This window comes from Sus scrofa, chromosome 15, assembly GCF_000003025.6.
Source record: "Sus scrofa isolate TJ Tabasco breed Duroc chromosome 15, Sscrofa11.1, whole genome shotgun sequence".
NCBI classification, from domain to species: Eukaryota; Metazoa; Chordata; class Mammalia; order Artiodactyla; family Suidae; genus Sus; species Sus scrofa.
The window spans coordinates 72,494,654-72,514,225 of NC_010457.5; the positions used below are offsets into that span (position 1 = coordinate 72,494,654).

General features: G+C 39.2%; 1 protein-coding gene across 3 annotated transcripts in view; it reads right to left on the minus strand.

Annotated features, from left to right (window-relative positions):
* The window catches only part of TTC21B (tetratricopeptide repeat domain 21B), an 82,254-nt gene extending 64,404 nt beyond the window's left edge, over positions 1-17,850 (minus strand). For 2 of the 3 annotated variants that reach the window (XM_021074791.1, XM_021074790.1), the window contains exons 1-6: positions 17,695-17,850; positions 13,446-13,575; positions 13,245-13,355; positions 9,468-9,634; positions 6,759-6,881; positions 1,166-1,323 (exon numbers count right to left, since the gene is read on the minus strand). In XM_021074791.1, coding sequence (XP_020930450.1) covers positions 1,166-1,323; positions 6,759-6,881; positions 9,468-9,634; positions 13,245-13,355; positions 13,446-13,575; positions 17,695-17,715 — 710 coding nt within the window. In that variant the 5' untranslated portion in view covers positions 17,716-17,850. The remainder of the gene's footprint in view (positions 1-1,165; positions 1,324-6,758; positions 6,882-9,467; positions 9,635-13,244; positions 13,356-13,445; positions 13,576-17,694) is intronic. The other variant, XM_021074792.1, reaches the window with a different exon arrangement.

Below are 19,572 nucleotides of genomic sequence, written 5' to 3' on the forward strand. Positions count from 1 at the left end.
AGCTGGTATAACCACTATGGAGAACAGTTTGGAGATACCTTAGAAAACTATACATAGAACTGCCATATGACCCAGCAATCCCACTCTTGGGCATATATCCAGACAAAACTCTACTTAGAAGAGACACACGCACCCGCATGTTCATTGCAGCACCATTAACAATAGCCAAGACATGGAAACAACCTAAATGTCCATCAACAGAGAACTGGATTAGGAAGAAGTGGTATATGTACACAATGGAATACTACTCAGCCATAAAAAGGAATAAAATTATGCCATTTGCAACAACATGGGTGGAACTAGAGACTCTCATACTGAGTGAAATAAATCAGAAAGACAAAGACAAATACCATATGATTTCACTTATAACTGGAATCCAATATACAGCACAAATGAACATTTCCACAGAAAAGAAAATCATGGACCTGGAAAATAGACTTGTGGCCACCTGGGGGGAGAGGGAGGGAGTAGGAGGGATCAGGAGCTTGGGGTTATCGGATACAATTTGGAATGGATTTACAATGAGATCCTGCTGAGTAGCATTGAGAACTATGTCTAGATACTTATATTGTAACAGAACAAAGGGTGGAAAAAAAATGTATACATGTAAGTGTATCTTGGCCCCCATGCTGTACAGCGGAAAAATAAATTAAAAAAATAATAAAAAATAAAATAAAATAAAATGTCTATCTTTGAATAGCTACTCAGATGTTTATGTAAATCAATATATTCAGGTTTTTCTGATTGCTTTTTTCTTTTTTTTTTGCTTTTGAGGGCCCACTTGTGGCAAATAGGGGTGTCCAGGTTAGGGATTCAATTGGAGCTATAGCCACACCACAGCCACAGCAACAGAGATCTGGGCCATGTCTGCAACTTATATCTCAGCTCACAGCAATGCTGGATCCTTGACACAAAAATCAAGGCCAGGGATCGAACTAACATCCCCAGTGGTTTCCTGGTGGCTCAAAAGTTAACCATCCTGTGGCAGGTTAACAATCTGGTGTTGTTGCAGCTGTGGCTCAGGTCACTGCTATGGCTCAGGTTCCACCCTAGCCCAGGAACTTCCACATGCTTTGAATGTGGCCAAAAAATACACACAGATTTTCTTTTTTCTTGAAATTATAACCAGATCCCATGATACTTATATCATCCTTTTTGACCTAACCTCTGTGCTGTCTCAACCACCTGGTCCCAATCTTTCAAGGCTAGTTGTAGTTTCATTTTCTTTATAAAGGCAGGAAGGAAACTTGGAAAGTTCATGATTATCTGGTTCACAGTCTCCAGAGCACCTGAATAATTCTGGCGCATTTCAAGGCATTGTGCCTAACGGGAGAAAAGAGAAAAAAGTGACATCAAAACTGTGATCGCAAATGCTAAGGTTTTCACAGCAGTTATCCTGGAATAGGCAGAATACTAGTGTTTAACATTTTCTATATTTCTGTTTTCTGACTTTTCTGTAAGGAATAGTTATCACTTTTATAATCAGAAAAACAAGTTTTTATCAAAACAAAATTTTATTTTATTTTTTTGACTTTTCTAGGGCTGCACCCGCAGCATATGGAGGTTCCCAGGCGAGGGGTCTAACCGGAGCTATAGCCGCTGGCCTTCACCAGAACCACAACAACGAGGGATCCAAGCTGCGTCTGAGACCTACACCACAGTTCACAGCAACGCCGGATCCTTAACCCACTGAGCAAGGCCAGGGATCGAACCCACAACTTCATGGTTCCTATTCAGATTCATTAACCACTGAGCCACGACGGGAACTCCTATTAAAACAAAATTTTAAAACATCACAGAATAAAAATATTTTAAGTGATCTTGTTTTAAAATCCACTTTTAAGTAGTTGAGAAATATAATTACATAAAAATTTTAAAATATTTTTAGAAACATCATAAAATAAAGAATTTTCTACTTACAACAGAAAAACTACCTTTTAGAATATAAAATATTTCCAGGATATTTGCAAGTAGCATCTAATACTAAGAGATTTTGTATATTTTTTTAAAAAATTACTTTCAGGTTAAAGAAGATAAAGTTTTAAAGAATAAGCAAAACAAAGTTCAGAACTATCACATTTTCACTTCTAGTTATTTTTTTTTTTTAATTTTGTCTTTTTAGGGTGGCACCCAAAGCATATGGAAGCTCCCAGGCTAGAGGTCGAAATTGGACTGCAGCTGCCAGCCTACTCCACAGCCACAGCAATGCCAGATTCAAGTCATGTCTGACCTACACCACAGCTCATGGAAACACTGGATCCTTAACCCACTGAGTGGGGCCAGGGATTGAATCCACAACCTCATGGATAGTAATTGGTTCCTTTACCGCTGAGCCACAAGAGAAACTCCCACTTATAGTAATTTTCATAAGGCAATAATTGATAAGACCAAAAAGAAGCACGTATTTGTCAGAATTATTTATAATAGGAAAAATTAGAATAATTCCACATAGGAATAAATTATACCATATTTAGTTAATAAAATTTTAGGTGGCCATTAAAAATCATTATGTAAATTTATTGACATGAAGGGATATCATTTACAATGATTGTTTATTTAGCTATTTAGTGATCTCCAATGGTGAAATTAAGTTTTAATTCAAATATCATATATTCTGAAAATTTTTTACAATATCCATGTACTACTTTCATAGTCAGAAAATATAATACTATATAGTTATAGCACTTTAAGAACAGATGATGGGATATTTGTCATATGTCAGATTTTTTTTGACAAAGATATTCATTTTATTTTTTATTTTTTTATATATAATTATTTTAATTTTTTTTTCATTACAGCTGGTTTACAGTGTTCTGTCAATTTTCTAGTGTACAGCATGGTGACCCAGTTACACATGTATGTATAGATTCTTTTTTCTCACATTATCATGCTTCATTATAAGTGACTAGATACAATTCCCAGTGCTACACAGCAGGATCTCATTGCTTATCCATTCCAAAGGCAGTAGTCTGCATCTATTAACCCCAAGTTCCCAATCCATCCCACTTCCTCCCCTCCCCCTCCCCCTTGGCAACCATGAGTCTATTCTCCAAGTCCATGATTTTCTTTTCTGTGGAAATGTTCATTTGTGCTGTATATTGGATTCCAGTTATAAGTGAAATCATATGGTATTTGTCTTTGTCTTTCTGATTTATTTCACTCAGTATGAGAGTCTCTAGTTCCACCCATGTTGTTGCAAATGGCATAATTTTATTCCTTTTTATGGCTGAGTAGTATTCCATTGTGTACATATACCACTTCTTCCTAATCCAGTTCTCTGTTGATGGACATTTAGGTTGTTTCCATGTCTTGGCTATTGTTAATGGTGCTGCAATGAACATGCGGGTGCGTGTGTCTCTTCTAAGTAGAGTTTTGTCTGGATATATGCCCAAGAGTGGGATTGCTGGGTCATATGGCAGTTCTATGTATAGTTTTCTAAGGTATCTCCAAACTGTTCTCCATAGTGGTTATACCAGCTTACATTCCCACCAACCGTGCAGGAGGGTTCCCTTTTCTCTACACCCCCTCCAGCATTTGTTATTTGTGGACTTATTAATGATGGCCATTCTGACTGCTGTGAGGTGGTATCTCATGGTAGTTTTGATTTGCATTTCTCTAATAGTCAGTGATGCTGAGCATTTTTTCATGTGCTTGTTGGCCACCTGTGTGTCTTCTTTGTAGAAATGTCAGTTCAGGTCTTTTGCCCATTTTCCCATTGGGTTGTTGGCTTTTTTGCTGTTGAGTTGTGTAAATTGTTTGTGTATCTTAGAGACTAGGCCCTTGTCAGTTGCATCGCTTGAAACTATTTTCTCCCATTCTGTAAGTTGTCTTTTTGTTTTCTTTTTGGTTTCCTTTGCTGTGCAAAAAGCTTGTCAGTTTGATTAGGTCCCCTTGGTTTATTTTTGCTTTTATTTCTGTTGCTTTGGGAGACTGACGTGAGAAAACAATTGTAAGGTTGACGTCAGAGAATGTTTCGCCTATGTTCTCTTCCAGGAGTTTGATGGTGTCTTGTCTTACATTTAAGGCTTTAAGCCATTTTGAGTTTATTTTGTGCATGGTATGAGGGTGTGTTCTAGTCTCATTATTTTGCATGCAGCTGTCCAGTTTTCCCAGCACTACTTGCTGAAAAGACTTTTTTCCCACTTTATATTCTCTTCTCCTTTGTCGAAGATTAACTGACTGGAGGTGTCTGGGTTTATTTCTGGGTTCTCTCTTCTGTTCCATTGGTCTGTATGTCTGTTTTGGTACCAATACCACACTGTCTTGATTACTGTGGCTTTGTAATATTGCCTGAAGTCTGGGAGAGTTATGCCTCCTGCTTGTTTTTTTTTCCTCAAGACTGCTTTGGCAATTTGGTGTCTTTTGTGGTTCCATGTAAATTTTTGCACTGTTTGTTCTAGTTCTGTGAAAAATATTATGGGTAATTTGATAGGGATTGCATTGAATCTGTAGATTACTTTGGGTAGTATGGCCATTTTTACAATATTAATTTTTCCAACTCAGAGCATGGAATATATTTCCATTTCTTTACTCCTCTTTAATTTCCTTAATTAATGTTTTATAGTTCTCGGCATATAAATCTCTCACCTCCTTGGTCAGGTGTATTTTCAGGCATTTGATTTTTTTTGGGGTGAAATTTTAAAAAGTATTCCTTTTCTAAAGTTTCATTGTTAGTATACAGATATGCAACTGATTTCTGAATGTTAATCTTATATCCTGCTATTCTGCTGAATTTGTCGATCAGTTCAAGCAGTTTTTGGGTTGAGTCCTTAGGGTTTTCCATATATAGTATCATGTCTTCTGCATATAGTGACAGTTTTACCTCTTCTTTTCCTATTTGGATGCCTTTTATTTCTTTTGTTTGTCTGATTGCTGTGGCTAGGACTTCCAATACTATGTTCAATAACCATATGTCAGATTTTTAAAAATTTGCTTCTGAATCTCCTTTAGGAATAAATTTAGTCCTGGAATACCTCCATTCAAAATAAGCATCCAGCCTCAACTGATGTACAGTAAACTGCAGTACATTCTTGTGGTCAGCTTGAAATGATACTCCCATATAATTAAAGTATGAGAACCATCCAAAAATGCCACTATGTAAAAATAAATTATTTAAATTTCTCAACAGTTCACAATAATGGCAGAAACATTACTGCAGATAATTTAAAAAAATCCATATGCCTTTGGAATCTGCCTAAATAGCTGGCAACATAAAATACTAAACTCATGCTAAAAGACCACATCTAATACTTCCTTAGAGCACTTCACATAAACATGAATGCAGCATAATACCATATTAAAGGAAATTAAATTTGCTATATATTTGGTCCATATCATTACTAGTTGGAATTCAGCTAATGCAAGCCTCTTACTGAATAAAGTAAGAAATAAATACATAAATGGAATGGGTTTTATCAGAAAAAGAATTTAAACCAATCCTGAGTATTGAAGGAAAAAGGTAAATCCCTCCTAAGCTGCTTATGTTAACACTTGAAATAGCCCTATCCTAGAAGATTATCAACTAGCTTTTCTTTAAGGAATAGAGAAGGAGACATGATCAAGAAAAACTTTTTAAAAAAACTTACTAAATGCCCATAACCTCTAGAAGTGCCATTAGGTAAAACCCAAGGCCAACCAGCACAGGTACTATTTGCACTGGTGGTGAATATCTGAACAAGTTCACTATCCACAGAAACTCACAATGTCCAAGGTACTAATAACCTTCTCTTCTTTTTCTTTTTTTATCTCCCCAAATTATTGCTAATTTAAGAGACTATTTTTCTAATATGAATTTAATTTCTTTGGTTGAAATAATTTTTTTTTTTAATTTAAGCTATTTAGAAGGCATCAGTAGGACTGAAGAAAGGGTCCAAATAAGAACATTTCCACCTACCGATGACTTCTAATGACAATGCCACTTGATCACCTCACCCAGTGTAAGTCAGACCATGTCATTTCTGTTTCCCCTGCTGTCCATCCATCTGGTTCAAAGCAAAAGCCAAAGGCTTTACAGAATCAGGTGGCCTCTCCTTGTCCACATCCCCATTCCCATTCCCACCTGCCCAGACACTCATCTCCTCTCCCTCTAGCCCTCACCTCCTCTCCCCTTCCCTCATTCCGCTTTAGTCTCCAAGACTCCTAGCAAAGCCTTGAGCATGCCTCAAGTATTTCAACTCTCATCCTGTCTATTTGTAATGTTCTCCTCAGGTGCCCACAGGGCTTTAACTTTCACCTCCTATATGTCTGTGTTTAAATGTCACTTTTTCTGACCACATCATTTAAAATTAAAAGTTCTTATCTAGCTGTATTTTTTCCTCTCTCCTTGATTTATTTTTCCACTGCACTTATCACCTCCTAATACCCTATGTAATTGACTTTGTTTACTGACGTCTGTCTCCACCAAAAGAACATAAATTCCATAAAAGCAAGAGATTTTATTCTGCTCAGGGTGTCCCTAGTATGTCAAGTGATGCCTCACATATTTGGACACACCATAGATGTAGACGTCTGGTGAGTAAATAATATAGGAACCACCACCTCCAGCAACATCAACAACAAAAGCAACTAAAACTGATCCAGGATTCAGAAACTTGGCAAGGAATACTTCCCCTAGTTTTCTGTTCATAGTCCTATACAAATGCAAGTCCCTCCTACAGTTGAGAGTTGAAAAAGTAACACAAAAACTATCTTTTTGAGCTGGTTAGTTTTGCTGGGTTTTAGATACATTACAAAATTTTATTAACCTAATTTCAACTTACCTTACCCAGAAGAGCAAAAATATTATTTCCATCTTGTAATCCCTCTTCAAAATATCTTAGTGCTTTTTTAGTATAAGAGTCTTTTCCTCTTGTAATATCAAGCCATCCTCTCAAAATCTGTCCCTGTAAAAATGAATAATTCTAAGCATACTTCCATTTTTTGGAAATGAAAGAAATAAATGTTGATGAAGGAGGTAAACGTAGCATCATTTTTACTTGTAATGACTCATTCTACCAAATAATAAAACTCTGTGCAATAAGATCACTTTCAAACATTTGCCGGTCTAGTCTTAGGGACTACTATGAATTTCAGCCTTTAAGATTACTACTGTAGTCAGTATTAAGAAGCTTGACTAATATTCCATCAGTATTAAGTAAACAATATTTTAATCTGAGGCTTTGCTAAAAAGTCACTACTAATAATTGTTAAACATGTAATTCAATATATAAATAACAATTTGTTACCTCTTTTGGAGGAAACAGACCAAAATGAACTAAGATGGAAAAACGGAAGTGCCTTGCTTCACATTTATTAAAAATTAAGAAAATTTGGCAACCATCTCCCTCATCTCTGACTAGACCGCTGAATTTCAAATGAAAGGATAAAATGACCTCAGCAAATAAGAAATGAAGAAGTTTTGCAGCCAATTAAGCCAACCGTGCTCTTTTCCCCATGGGGGCCCGGTGTGCAATGGCTGCAAACAGCAGCCTCCTCGGTAGTGTATGCAGCCTGTTGCCTTATAGGCTGCCCTAAGGGACTTTGGAGACAGCCCTTTCCAGTGGGCATTCACGACTGGCATGTTGTCCCCAGTGCAGGCTCCAGACAGGCATGCGTGGTGCCTTTGGAAAGCCCCAGGGCACGGTGGCCCACGTCCACATTGGCCAAGTCATCATGTCCATCCGCACCAAGCTGCAGAACAAGGAGCATGTGACTGAGGCCCTGCACAGGGCCAAGTTCAAGTTCCCTGGCCGCCAGAAGATCCATATCTCTAAGAAGTGGGGATTCACTAAGTTCAACGCAGATGAATTTGAAAACATGGTGGCAGAAAAGCGGCTTATCCCCAATGGCTGCGGGGTCAAATACATCCCTAATCGCGGCCCCCTGGACAAATGGGGGCCCTGCACTCATGAGAGCCTTGGCGGCGGCATCCCTTCCTTAATGCTGAACAATAAATCCTACTTTCCTGTCAAACAAACAAACAAACAAAAAAATAGAAATGAAGAAGCTATGAATGTTTACCTTCAGAAATGTTAGTGAGCCAATGGGTTGTAAGGTTGATAGGATTAGAAAGAAGATGGATACACAATGAGTATTTTCCTTTTAATGACAAATTAAAAAATTATGAAATCTTTCCTTCTGTCAAAAAATTTATAGGTTAATCAACCTTCTAAATCTTTAACTAAGATCATATTTACTTCGCTGTATTTCACCTGAAAAGACAGGTAAGAATACTTAAGCAACACTACTTCTATTCATTAGATCATCCTTATTTAAATCATTTCAACTAAGATTCCCAATCTATATTTCTAGTCTAATACCTCTTCTAATATTTTCTTTTTCCAAAAGCTCATCCACTGTCTCCAATTCACTGTTCCACCAAAGCTTGAAATATAGCATGTCTTAAACCAAAAGCATTACCTCCCCCCAAGATTACCTTCTCATTCCAAGATATTTTCTATTCATGTTAACTGGTCTCAGAATTGTCCAGGCTTCAAACCTCAGAGAGACATGCTTGATATCTGTCACCTCAACATCTTTCCCCTACTATTTATCCTAAGTTGAAAAGTCTTGTATTTGATAATTCTCCAATTTCTACGCACTGAGTAATATTTCCTTAAAACCTTCTGCTGGGAAGTACTACCTCTTGGAGGCTGTGTTCTGGTTTCTCCTTAGGTCAGTTCATCCTGTAAACCTTTGTTAAATTAATTTTCTGAGTTTGCACTTTAATAATATCACTGACATCTAAAAATATTCACTGACCCTCAATGCACATGAAATTAGAAACAAATATTTGTACCTAGCCATCAAGATCCTTCAATTTGTCCTAATCTACTTCTCCAAGCTTTGGTTCCACCATCTTCTTCTCTGCACCTTGTATTCCCATCAGTGAATGTGAGGTTCTCACTGTACCCAGAACCAACAAATCTCCTTGTTTTTCTCATTTCCATCTATTATTTCCCGCCTTGGGAATATCAACTTCTCTTTTCCATAATCTTTGCCTATGGAAATTATATCCATCTTTCTGGTTTTAAGCCCAAGTGCAATTTCCTTCAAGACATTCTTCTTCATTCTGCTAATATTTATAGATGTGCTCTCTCTTTCAGCACTTAAAATAGTGCCTGACACAAAGTAAATGGGCAACAAATGTTAACTATTATTTTCTTGCACATTTAATCACACTCTCACATTCCATTTGTCAGTTTTCTCACAGTATTAACTAGGTGTGTGCTCTAGAACACTTCTAGATGATCCACTCACGAAGGTCCTATCTATGTATTTCTTGTCTTTCTACTAACAGTGCAAATAATGGTGCCATGTCTCTAGAGCAGTTCAATAAGCAGAATGGGAGGGAAAGAAGAAGAAAAGGAAGAAGAGAGGAAAGCAACCAGGGAGGGAGGGACCTTGTCAAAAGCCAAATAAATAGCACTAACACAAAAATCTTAGAGAACCACAACTTTACAAAATAAGAAAATTAGAAAACCAGCTACCTCTTTACTACCATTTGACATTTTGATCATTCGGTCAATATACTCTCTCGCCTTATCATGATGACCAATGTGCCACAAAAATAAGCCTGCATGATACAAGGCTTTCAGTCCAGCTCCTTTACGTTGCTCCTTCAACCTGGCATCTGATTCCAGAATAGCTTCTCTATCTGGGAGAGGAAAAAAAAAAAAATTACATGAAAATTAAATTCTAATCAAGAGTTTATAATAGGTCAGATGATTAACAGAGAGAACATAGTCTTTCTCTCTAGGGCAGCACTAAGAGAAATACAATACAAGCCACACATGTAATTTTAAATTTCCTACTAACCACATAGGAATTAAAAAGAAACAAGTATAATTGACTTTAATAATACATTTAATTAACACAATATATCCTAACTTTCATTTCAATACATCATTAATGTGAAAATTATTAAGAAGATACTTTCTTTTTTTTTCCTTACTAAATCTTTAAAATCTGGTATGTATTTCACACAAAGCACATCTCAATTAAGATGCTAAATTTTCTTCAGAACATTTGAAAATATACTTAGATTTCATAAAATTTATTTTGGAAAAAGGAGAATCATACATTCATTCTAAACATAATTTTGCTAATAACCAAATCAAGTATCAGTTTTAAACTTAAATTAATTAGAGTTAAATTTCAAATTCCCAGAGTTCCCGTCGTGGCGCAGTGGTTAACGAATCCGACTAGGAACCATGAGGTTGCGGGTTCGGTCCCTGCCCTTGCTCAGTGGGTTAATGATCCGGCGTTGCCGTGAGCTGTGGTGTGGGTTGCAGACACGGCTTGGATGCCGCGTTGCTGTGGCTCTGGCGTAGGCTGGTGGCTACAGCTCCGATTGGACCCCTAGCCTGGGAACCTCCATATGCTGTGGGAGCGGCCCAAAGAAATAGCAAAAAAGACAAAAAAAAAAAAAAAAAATTTTCAAATTCCTGTCCTCAAGGAGACACATTTCAGGTTCTCTGCAGCCACCTGTGGCCAATGACCACTGTGTCCATACTAGAGTTCTATAGCTGATGTCATTCTCAAGACATAAAGGCTACAGATGCATTTATTTTTTTAAAAAAATAAGACTTGAAAAAATTAGCAATGATTCTAAAACAAGACAATCATTAGGGGCAAATCCAGGACTAGGAGTAAAATTATCCTACTTCCTAATCCAATTCTAAAATATTTAAACATGCTAGGCTGCTGTTGCAGGCCTGTGAAAGGCAATGTAATTGCTGCTACTGACATAGTTTAATAATACTATTTCACTGCTCCTTTAAAAAGATGGTCTATTTCTAGAGCTTTAATCTGTTACCTACATGTTTAGGACACGAATGTCAATCAGACATCTGAATGGGAATGAGGATCAGGTAGGTAACAGGAAGAAGAAATGCCCAAATTGAGGGCTGAGATTTCCAAAAGGACCACCTTTCTGGAAATGGTGACCAAGGAAGAGTTATGTGACTCTTCCTTTTACCCCTAACAATATTTAAATTTAAATGTGGAATTTCTAAGGTGCAACTTTATGAGTTGAGGAAATAAAACTGTATTCTGGAGGGCTAGAGATGGCTTAGCAAGAGATCCCTTCTGCCCCACGCTCCCCACACCCACACCCACTGGACCACCTTCAGAAGTTTACACTAAAGAGTCCTGATACAGAAGCAGAACTTATCAGGGCAGGAGGAGGCCTTGCACCTTCCTGCCCAGATTTCCATCAAGTCCCTAGAGGGGCATCAGTTCGCTGTGACACCATCTGCACAAAGCCAGCTCTTGCCAGATATTCAAGTTCTTAGTGCATTACAGCCCTTTTATAATCAGGGCTTCTATCAGCATTCAGGAAGAATGCATAAGAACAATCTAGGCCCTTTCTAGGCAAAACTGACACACATGTGGGCCTCTCCTGGGCTCACGCTCACTCAACATCATCTGTGGAGGAAAGCAGAGTGAGTACTTGGGTGTCTCTAAACTATACTTCTGCTGCTTTCTCTTTAGCGTCCTGGAAATCATATTTTCCAACAGAACCAATACTCCTGGGAAAAACCAATTAAAGGAAAATTTGATTCGAGGAAGAAAATATTTTGTATAAATTTTTTAATACTGAATTCAGCTCTCCCATGCACATTCTCTATTCTAGCTAAACACACTCCTGCTGGAGCATAGAGAAAGGGGCTCCAGAGAGAAGCCTAATTTGGAACCATTTCCATGTATTCCTCCTGTCCGACAAGCAGGCTTTGTACTCAAATCCTAGCTGCCCTCTACGAAAAGACTAAGTCCCCAGTTCTACAAAGCTTTCTCAGCCTACTATGGATCAATAGTTCATGCCACTTTCAATTAATCATGGATTCATTTGTTTTATTTCATATCATTTTATTCAATAGTAACATTATAATTAATCTTGGTGGGTCTTATGTTGTCTTTCCCAACTAGACTATACACTTGATGTCACAGATCACTTCTTACAATTCTTTAGTATCCTCTAACTATATTCTCTAACTAGTCCCTTGTGGAAAGTAAGCATCTAGTCATTGGATTTGTTTACGAGCTAAACATATTGTTTTAAATAACTTTTTATTGATTTGCGTAAGAATATATGAGTAAAGGAGGTAAGTGATACTTTGCTTAGGAAAAAAAACTGTTTTCAAATATTAAAAAAAAAATCTGTGGCATTTGGTAATTGTCTAATTATTTGAAATAAGGTGAGTATTTATTATGCTATTAGCTGTTTCTGATATATGTGGATGAATATAAAACTATTTCTTTTCTTCCTTCCTTTTTTTTTTTTTTTTTGGCCACTACTGTGGCATGCAGAAGTCCCCAGCCCAGGAATCAAACCCACACCATAGCTATAACCAGAGCTACAGCAATCATAACACAGAATCCTTAACCTAGTGAGCTACCTTGGAACTCCTACTATTTCCTATTTATTACCTATAATTCTAATGTTTTTCTGCCTTATCCATTAAGATACACTATATGTTAAGGCTGTTCACACAGTTTTCATTGCTGGTTTATACATAAAGTTCCTTCTATAATCTAATCATAGTTCTGACCTACTACTGATAAAAATTTACTGCCAAGCTTCTAAAGAGCTAGCCCCTTTCGGGGATGTAAGGGCTTTCAAGATGCTTAAGACAAAGTAGAAGAGAGAAACTGCATGTATCCACTAAGTTGTAAAGTTAGCTGTTACAGGGTAATTTATGGATATACATCTTTTGAACTGTCCTTATGTTTATTTAACCACTGCTAAAATACATTCATCTTTATGTTCATTCAAATGATCCCCACATACTAATGAAACCTCTACCATAGGACATAAGGAATATGAAGGCAATATCAGACCCAGATTTTTTTTTTTTTTTTGCATTTTAGGGCCGCACTCGCGTATGGAGGTTTCCAGGCTAAGGGTCTAATCGGAATTGCAGTTTCCGGCCTATACCACAGCCACAGCAATGCGTGATGTGAGCCACAACTGCCACCTACACCACAGCTCATGGCAATGCTGGTGCCTTAACCCACTGAGAGAGGCCAGGGATTGATCCCACAACCTCATGGTTATTAGTCAGATTTGTTTCTACTGCGCCACGACAGGAACTCCAGACCCACACTTTTTGTGCTTGATAAACTTACAATCTTGTCTGGATATAAACAGCATCTACAGAGAGTATATAATACAGCATGATTAGACTGAATGTTAAGGTAACTGAGAAAAACTAAAATGAGTCAAGTTGGAAAAACTGTCTAAGCATTGTACTTAAAAACTCTACCTGGATTGGGACTCCTTTTATGAGCATTTATCAGTGCAATTAGAGAACAGAGTGATACATCTTGTTTATTTTTAATAGCCTCAAATTCTCGAAGTGCTTCTTGAGTTTTACCTAAAAATCAAAATTACAAAGTGAAAAATTGTTCTTGGTGCAAAATAAGAATTTAAAACTTATGAGACATGTTTAATAATTAGCACATACCTTCCATTAATGTACCATAGGCATGGTAAAACCTGAAGACTGGGTCATTGCCATATCTCTTAATTCCTTCACTGGCAACAAGTAACACTTGGTGGAAATATCTTTCTTGACAATAGTAATTAATCAAAGTCTAAAAGGAAATAAAGACCAAATGTTAAAAGGCATTCTGAAATACTCTAAGGAGCAGATATAACCCAAGATCTTGAATAATCTAAAGCTCAGATAATATATTTTTTTCTTCCAAGTTCCTTAAAATACTGTTAAAGGCTAGCACATAATACTAAAGAACACAATGAATACAAAATTATTGACATAACTCAATGTTTTCTAATAATTTCAATCTTTTTTTTTAACCATTTCTTAACAATACTGATGTTAGGCTGTTTTTACCTGTTTCTTTCCTTGCCCACAATTTCTTCAAAGTTTTAGAAAATGGGAGAAAAACAGGAATACTTTTTTTTAAAAAAAGCAGGGATAAAATAATAAAAAAGACAAGAGGCTTCCATTGCCATACTAGAGTTCCTTAAAAAAAAAAACTTTGCTTCTATTTTTATAGCATCACAAAGTATCACCAATTAAACCCAGAAATTTATTGTCAAAGATTATCTTGTTTTCTGGGTTCTTTAACAAATAATTGCTAGTAAAAACAAATGATTTTTTTTTTTTTTTGTCTTTTTAGGGCTGCATCTGCAGCATATGAAGGTTCCCAGGAAAGGGGGTCGAATCAGAACTGTAGCTGCTGGCCTATGCCACAGCCACAGCCACACCAGATCCAAGCCGCGTCTGCGATCTATACCACAGCTCATGTCAACGCCAGATCCTTAACCCAATGAGCAAAGCCAGGGATTGAACCTGCATTCATGGACACTAGCCAGATTGTTTCCACTGAGCCTGAGCCACAAGGGAACTCCCCTAATGATCTTTCTTAATGGACATCACTATCTTTAGGCTTTTTTCAAAATTGTATTATTTCTACATGAGGGAGAAAACAGGACACATGAAGTTCTGATTAAATGGATCTAGGCTTTACACAATTTTTTCTCTGGATCATATCTAAAGCTTAGTTGCTAACCTACTCAAACAGGGAAACTGTTTCCCTCATCACCGTGACAGAACTGATTCATCTCCATGAACAAATCGGGGCCATTCCACAGTTACCTGAAAGGACTCTTCAGCTGGTCAGCGGGGGGTGAGAAATACAGATGAAGCATGGGCTGACAGTATTAAAATGAGTATCATGACAGCTCCTTTTTACAGCCTATTGTTTCTGGAGGGCTGTAGTCCATGTGCTTCTTTAGAACATTTAGGCAAATGTCCTCTGTTAACTTTCACTCTGCTTCCCTCCTGCGGTTACTGTTCTCCAGTCTCTTCGCAGCCACTTCAGCTCGTGACCCAGACACCAATTCCAATCCCCACACCTCAGTAAAGTGTAGCTTTCCACCAGAGCCCCTTCCCTAAGGCTCCAAGTGACCTCTTAGTTTGCCACAACTAAGGACACTTTTAATATCATCTTACTTGACATCTCTCCAGCATTTAGTAGCACTAAGCTCCTCTAACTCTCCAGAAAGGCAGTGGGATGGTATTACCAAAAAAGACATGGATTTTTACAGTGAAAAGACCTGGTTTCAAGTTTCTGGTTCATCTTACAGCACCTCAGTTTGCTCATTTGTAAAATGCTGTTAGATCATTCATAGGTCATTGTGAGGATTAATTAAGACATTATACTCCAAAACTCCGGGGGGGGGGATGTTTCTCCAAACCCCATATGTTGAGGACATAAAAACCATATATCTGTTCAAGACCTCTCATCACAGCTCCAACTCTTATTTCCATTTGCCCAGCCACCCAAGCCAGACACCAGTCAGGAGTCCTCTCTTCCTGTTTGCATAGTCAGTCCCCCTAAGTCTAATCAGTCAGGAGGTCCTTCTGTTTCTCTAGTCTACCTCATACTCCTGCACCTGTTAACCACTGCCTTGGATCAGGCTAGGCTATTTGGTCCAACAAACATTCACTGCCTGCCTATGAGTGCCAGGCACTGGGCTAGGTGCTGTGAATATGAAGGGGAGTGAGATATGGATGCTGTCCCAGAAAAGCTTAAAATTTTCAACTGAGACTAGAAATCTAAAGACCATTTGAAGTCTAACAAAGTAAATGCCAGGAAAGAACTTATTAATTGCCTTTGGAATGTAAGGGAACGAGGTTGGGGTGTGGGAGGGTGGAAGAGTAAAATTAAGGAAAAGATTCTTGGGGAGGACTTCAGAACTGACTCGCTTTGCAAACTCCTGCTCCCCACACATACAGACTCTTCCTATTCCTCTTTCATGATTCAGAAACTGCAACAACACAGAGGTAAGAAATGAGCAATGAGACAGGGGCTGGGGTGGGGGTAGAGAGGACTCAGTCATCCTGTTCGCTAGAGAAGAGATGGGTGCACTATGGTCTGTGGGCCATGTCTGGCCTGCCAGACTGTTTTGATATGGCCAGCAAGTCAAGAACAGTTGGTTCATGTTCAAGCAGTTGAGGACAAAACCAAACAAGCCAAAGAAGAAAAGTATAACATGTGGAAGTTACATGAAATTCAAACTCCCTTGTCTAAGTTAAGTTTTATTGGAACAAAGCCACACTCAATTGCTTTAGTATTGTCTATGGCTGCTTTCATGCAATGATGGCAGATCCGATGCCACAGAGACTCTATGGCCCATAAAGCCTGAATATGTACTAACCGGCCCCTTATAGAGAAAGTTTGCCATTTCCTGTCCTAGAGTTTTAAGTAGAAAACAGATTATTGGATGATGAGATTGGAGAGAAAGCGAGGGTCAAGAAGGACCTCATAGTGACTTGATTCTCTAGTCTAAGTGATGAGGAGCTAAATAATAGCTTGTAGCATGAAAGTCTTTGTTAAAAAAGTTCATTTGGGGGAGTTCCCACTGTGGCTCAATGGTAACAAACCGGACTAGTAACCATGAGGATGCAGATTCGATCCCTGGCCTTGCTCAGTCTGTTAAGGATCTAGTGTTGCTGTGGCTGTCGTGTAGGCCGGCAGCTGCAGCAGCTCCAATTGTACCCCTAGCCTGGGAACTTCCATGTGCCTCGGGTGTGGCCCTAAAAAGCAAAAAAAAAAAAAAAAAAGTTTATTTAATTTGTATGGCAGGCAGTACAAAGCATGTATTTAAGGGGATGAAAATCCTTAAGGGGTTGAGGGATGTCTTCACAGGAAGATGATGTAAAACTTCAGGCAAAAAAGCAAAAGACACTCCAGCACTCTCCATTACTGCCAAGTTGTCCTCCATCTGCTTATCAGCAATTAATATGGTGCACATTTTATTTACCTGTTTACTGACTGACTCCTCCTACTCAAATGTAGAAAGATTTGGGAGGGTTTTTCTTAGCTTTGTTACGGCAGGGTTTATTACCTTCAGGACTTAGAATAGTGCCAGGCACACAGGAGGCATTCAATAAACATTTGTTAAATTAATTCAATTAAGGTTTTCTCCAGCATCAGGCTATAAAATCTGTGAAGACAGGGACTATTCCATTCTGTTCATCATGATCTCCAGCTCCAGTGGACACGCAGTGAGCCCTCCATCAGGATTGAACAAGGGAAACAGTGACTAAATAAATATCATCTTAAAACGTAACTTTCATTTTTAAATCTCATGCCCTTAATTGCTTTCGAATCATCATTTCTTAAGTGGAAAGTCGTTAAATATTTGCTGAATGGATGAATCATTGATAAACAAATAGAGAAGACCATCTCCCTCAAGTAAAGACTCCCCTATTTTCAAGCCTCTGTCTTTAATTGACTTCATATACTGTTTCCGTGCTCCTTTTACCTTCTCACAGGGGTGGGGGGTGGGGGTGGCACTACTATGCTCTAAGTCCTAGAAAATCCGCACCCGGGAGGGGGATTTTGAGTCAAATGTTGACCAACTCTTCCGAGCCAACAGGGTACAAAAGTAAAAGCAAACACAATGAACAGAGTGGGAGGCTGGGACAAACACAGTAACGACAATTCGGAAAGAAGCGCGCGGGGAAGACTGATCCCGACCTAAGGATTACAGGGCGGGGCGGACGGAAGCAGGTGATCCAGGTTACAGGCCTGCGCCCCGGGCCTGGGCTCTGATCGCCAACCTGGGCTGCATACGCCGCAGGGTAACAACGGCCTGGCCAAGTCGGCCCGCGCGCTCCCCAAGCCCCCCAACCCCTCGCCACCCCTACAGCAACACACGGTCAGGTCCTGCCCGCTCACCTGCAGCCCCTGCGAGTCCATGGCTTCCCCGAGGCCTGGCCGCAGGCCTCCTGGGCGAGCGCCCAGCACTACCCAGCAGAGAAGACCGGAGCTCAGAGCCGCGGCGCCCAGGCCCAAACCCGCTCCGGACGCGGAGGGAGGGGCGGGGGGGGCGGGGTCGCGCCGCCAATGGCTGCCGGCGCGAGGGGGCGGGCCCTCGCTGCAGGGATTGCGGGGTCCCGGCGGGGGCGGGGACCCGGAGGAGCGCAGAGGACGTGGAAGGGGTTGAGGCCGGATCGGATGTTGGGGATGGAAGGGGAGGTCAAACAGGGAAACGACCTTCGGCGGACCGCGGGTGGGCGGGCCCGAGGGTAAGGAATTAAAGAACGAAGGAAATAGAAAAAGTACAAGTGTTTCCCATTACAGTCTACAAAGGAAGGCACCATTTTCTACACGTTTGTGTAAAGACAGGTTCCCGCAATGCGGCTGTTTGATAGCCTGACCCTCTCAAGAGAAAAGCCTTTACCTTTCACATGTAGTATTGTATTTGGCCACAAGGTGGCGCAGAAAAATCACGCGTTCTTAACAGAAAGAGAAGCTTCTTGGGCCAATCTTTGCAGGCATTGCTGCAATCCCATGTTTGTTGTTTAAATGCACATTAAATTAGTCCTTTTTTCCCCCACCCCGGATAATGGGAGGAACAAATTAAGTAAACACATTTTTTCAGTTTTTAAAAATACTGCTAATTTTAAACTAAGAATGAAATTAATCCCTTTACAAAAGTTTGTGTTTATATTGATCAGGTAACCTTCAGTTGCTTACAGATTTCTTCAGTTATTTTAGTGAATTAAATTAACGTATAATGAACTAAGAGATTTCCTAGTTCTGCTTAAAGACATTTTAAAAATAAGATTTAAAGTTTAATCTTTGTAGAATCTTTTACATAGATTCCAAATTCCAATCCTAGTTCTAATTATCTTACTTTGGTTGATATTATTCGTAGTCGCTTAATCAGACTTGAAGTTTGTTAAGCCATCAACAAACATTAACCTTTTTTCACGCCAGCAGTTTAGGTAATAACAACCTTGAAGGAGAGGATGACTACTAACACAGACTTTAATGCTCGGCAATATTTCTCACCGCTTTCCCTTAGAAGAGCATTCTACTCAAAGAGGAATGTATTTTTTTCATGAAGACTGGGATTTTTTGTTTGTTTCCATCATTCATAGTCAAGCTAAATGTTTGTGGTGATAAGCAACTGGTAATGCCTGCTGGTCTCATTTTCAAAGCCTGTGGATTAATGTTACACTTGATATGCAACACAGAATACTACAAACCAAGGTGCTTGTCCTGAAATGGAGTTTTAACTAAAGAACAACCCCCCCCCCTTGGCTAAGAAGGCAGCTGCAAGCCTTTCCAGCTATGTTCCTCACTATACCACCCTTCTTGTAATAATGTAACAACTGTGTGCCCTCTGTCCAAGCCAGCAGCCCTGCTAATCATGTACCCCCAGCATTGCTTATCAGTTCTCCTTCTGTAACCTTGCTTGCTCAGTTTCTTAGGAAGGAACACTGTCTGCTTGGGGATGGGTGGGGGGGGAGGTCCAGGATGCTTACATGGGAAAATCAAGACCTTGTAGTGTGTAAAAGTTACTGAGAACAAAGACCTGGTGCTCAGACTCTGGAGGTGACTCCTCTGAGCCTGCACCAGTGCTGAATAAACCTTGCTTTTCCCTATCTCTGAGTGCTGTTTGTCTCCTTCCATTGCCACAGTTTTTTGCGGTTTCCGCAACAGTCCGAGTATACAAGCTTAAACTGATACTTCTGGTATTAAGAGTTTACCTGAAAGAAAATATCTGAGGATCATAATTAAAAGAATAGATGATTAAGCCACTTTTCC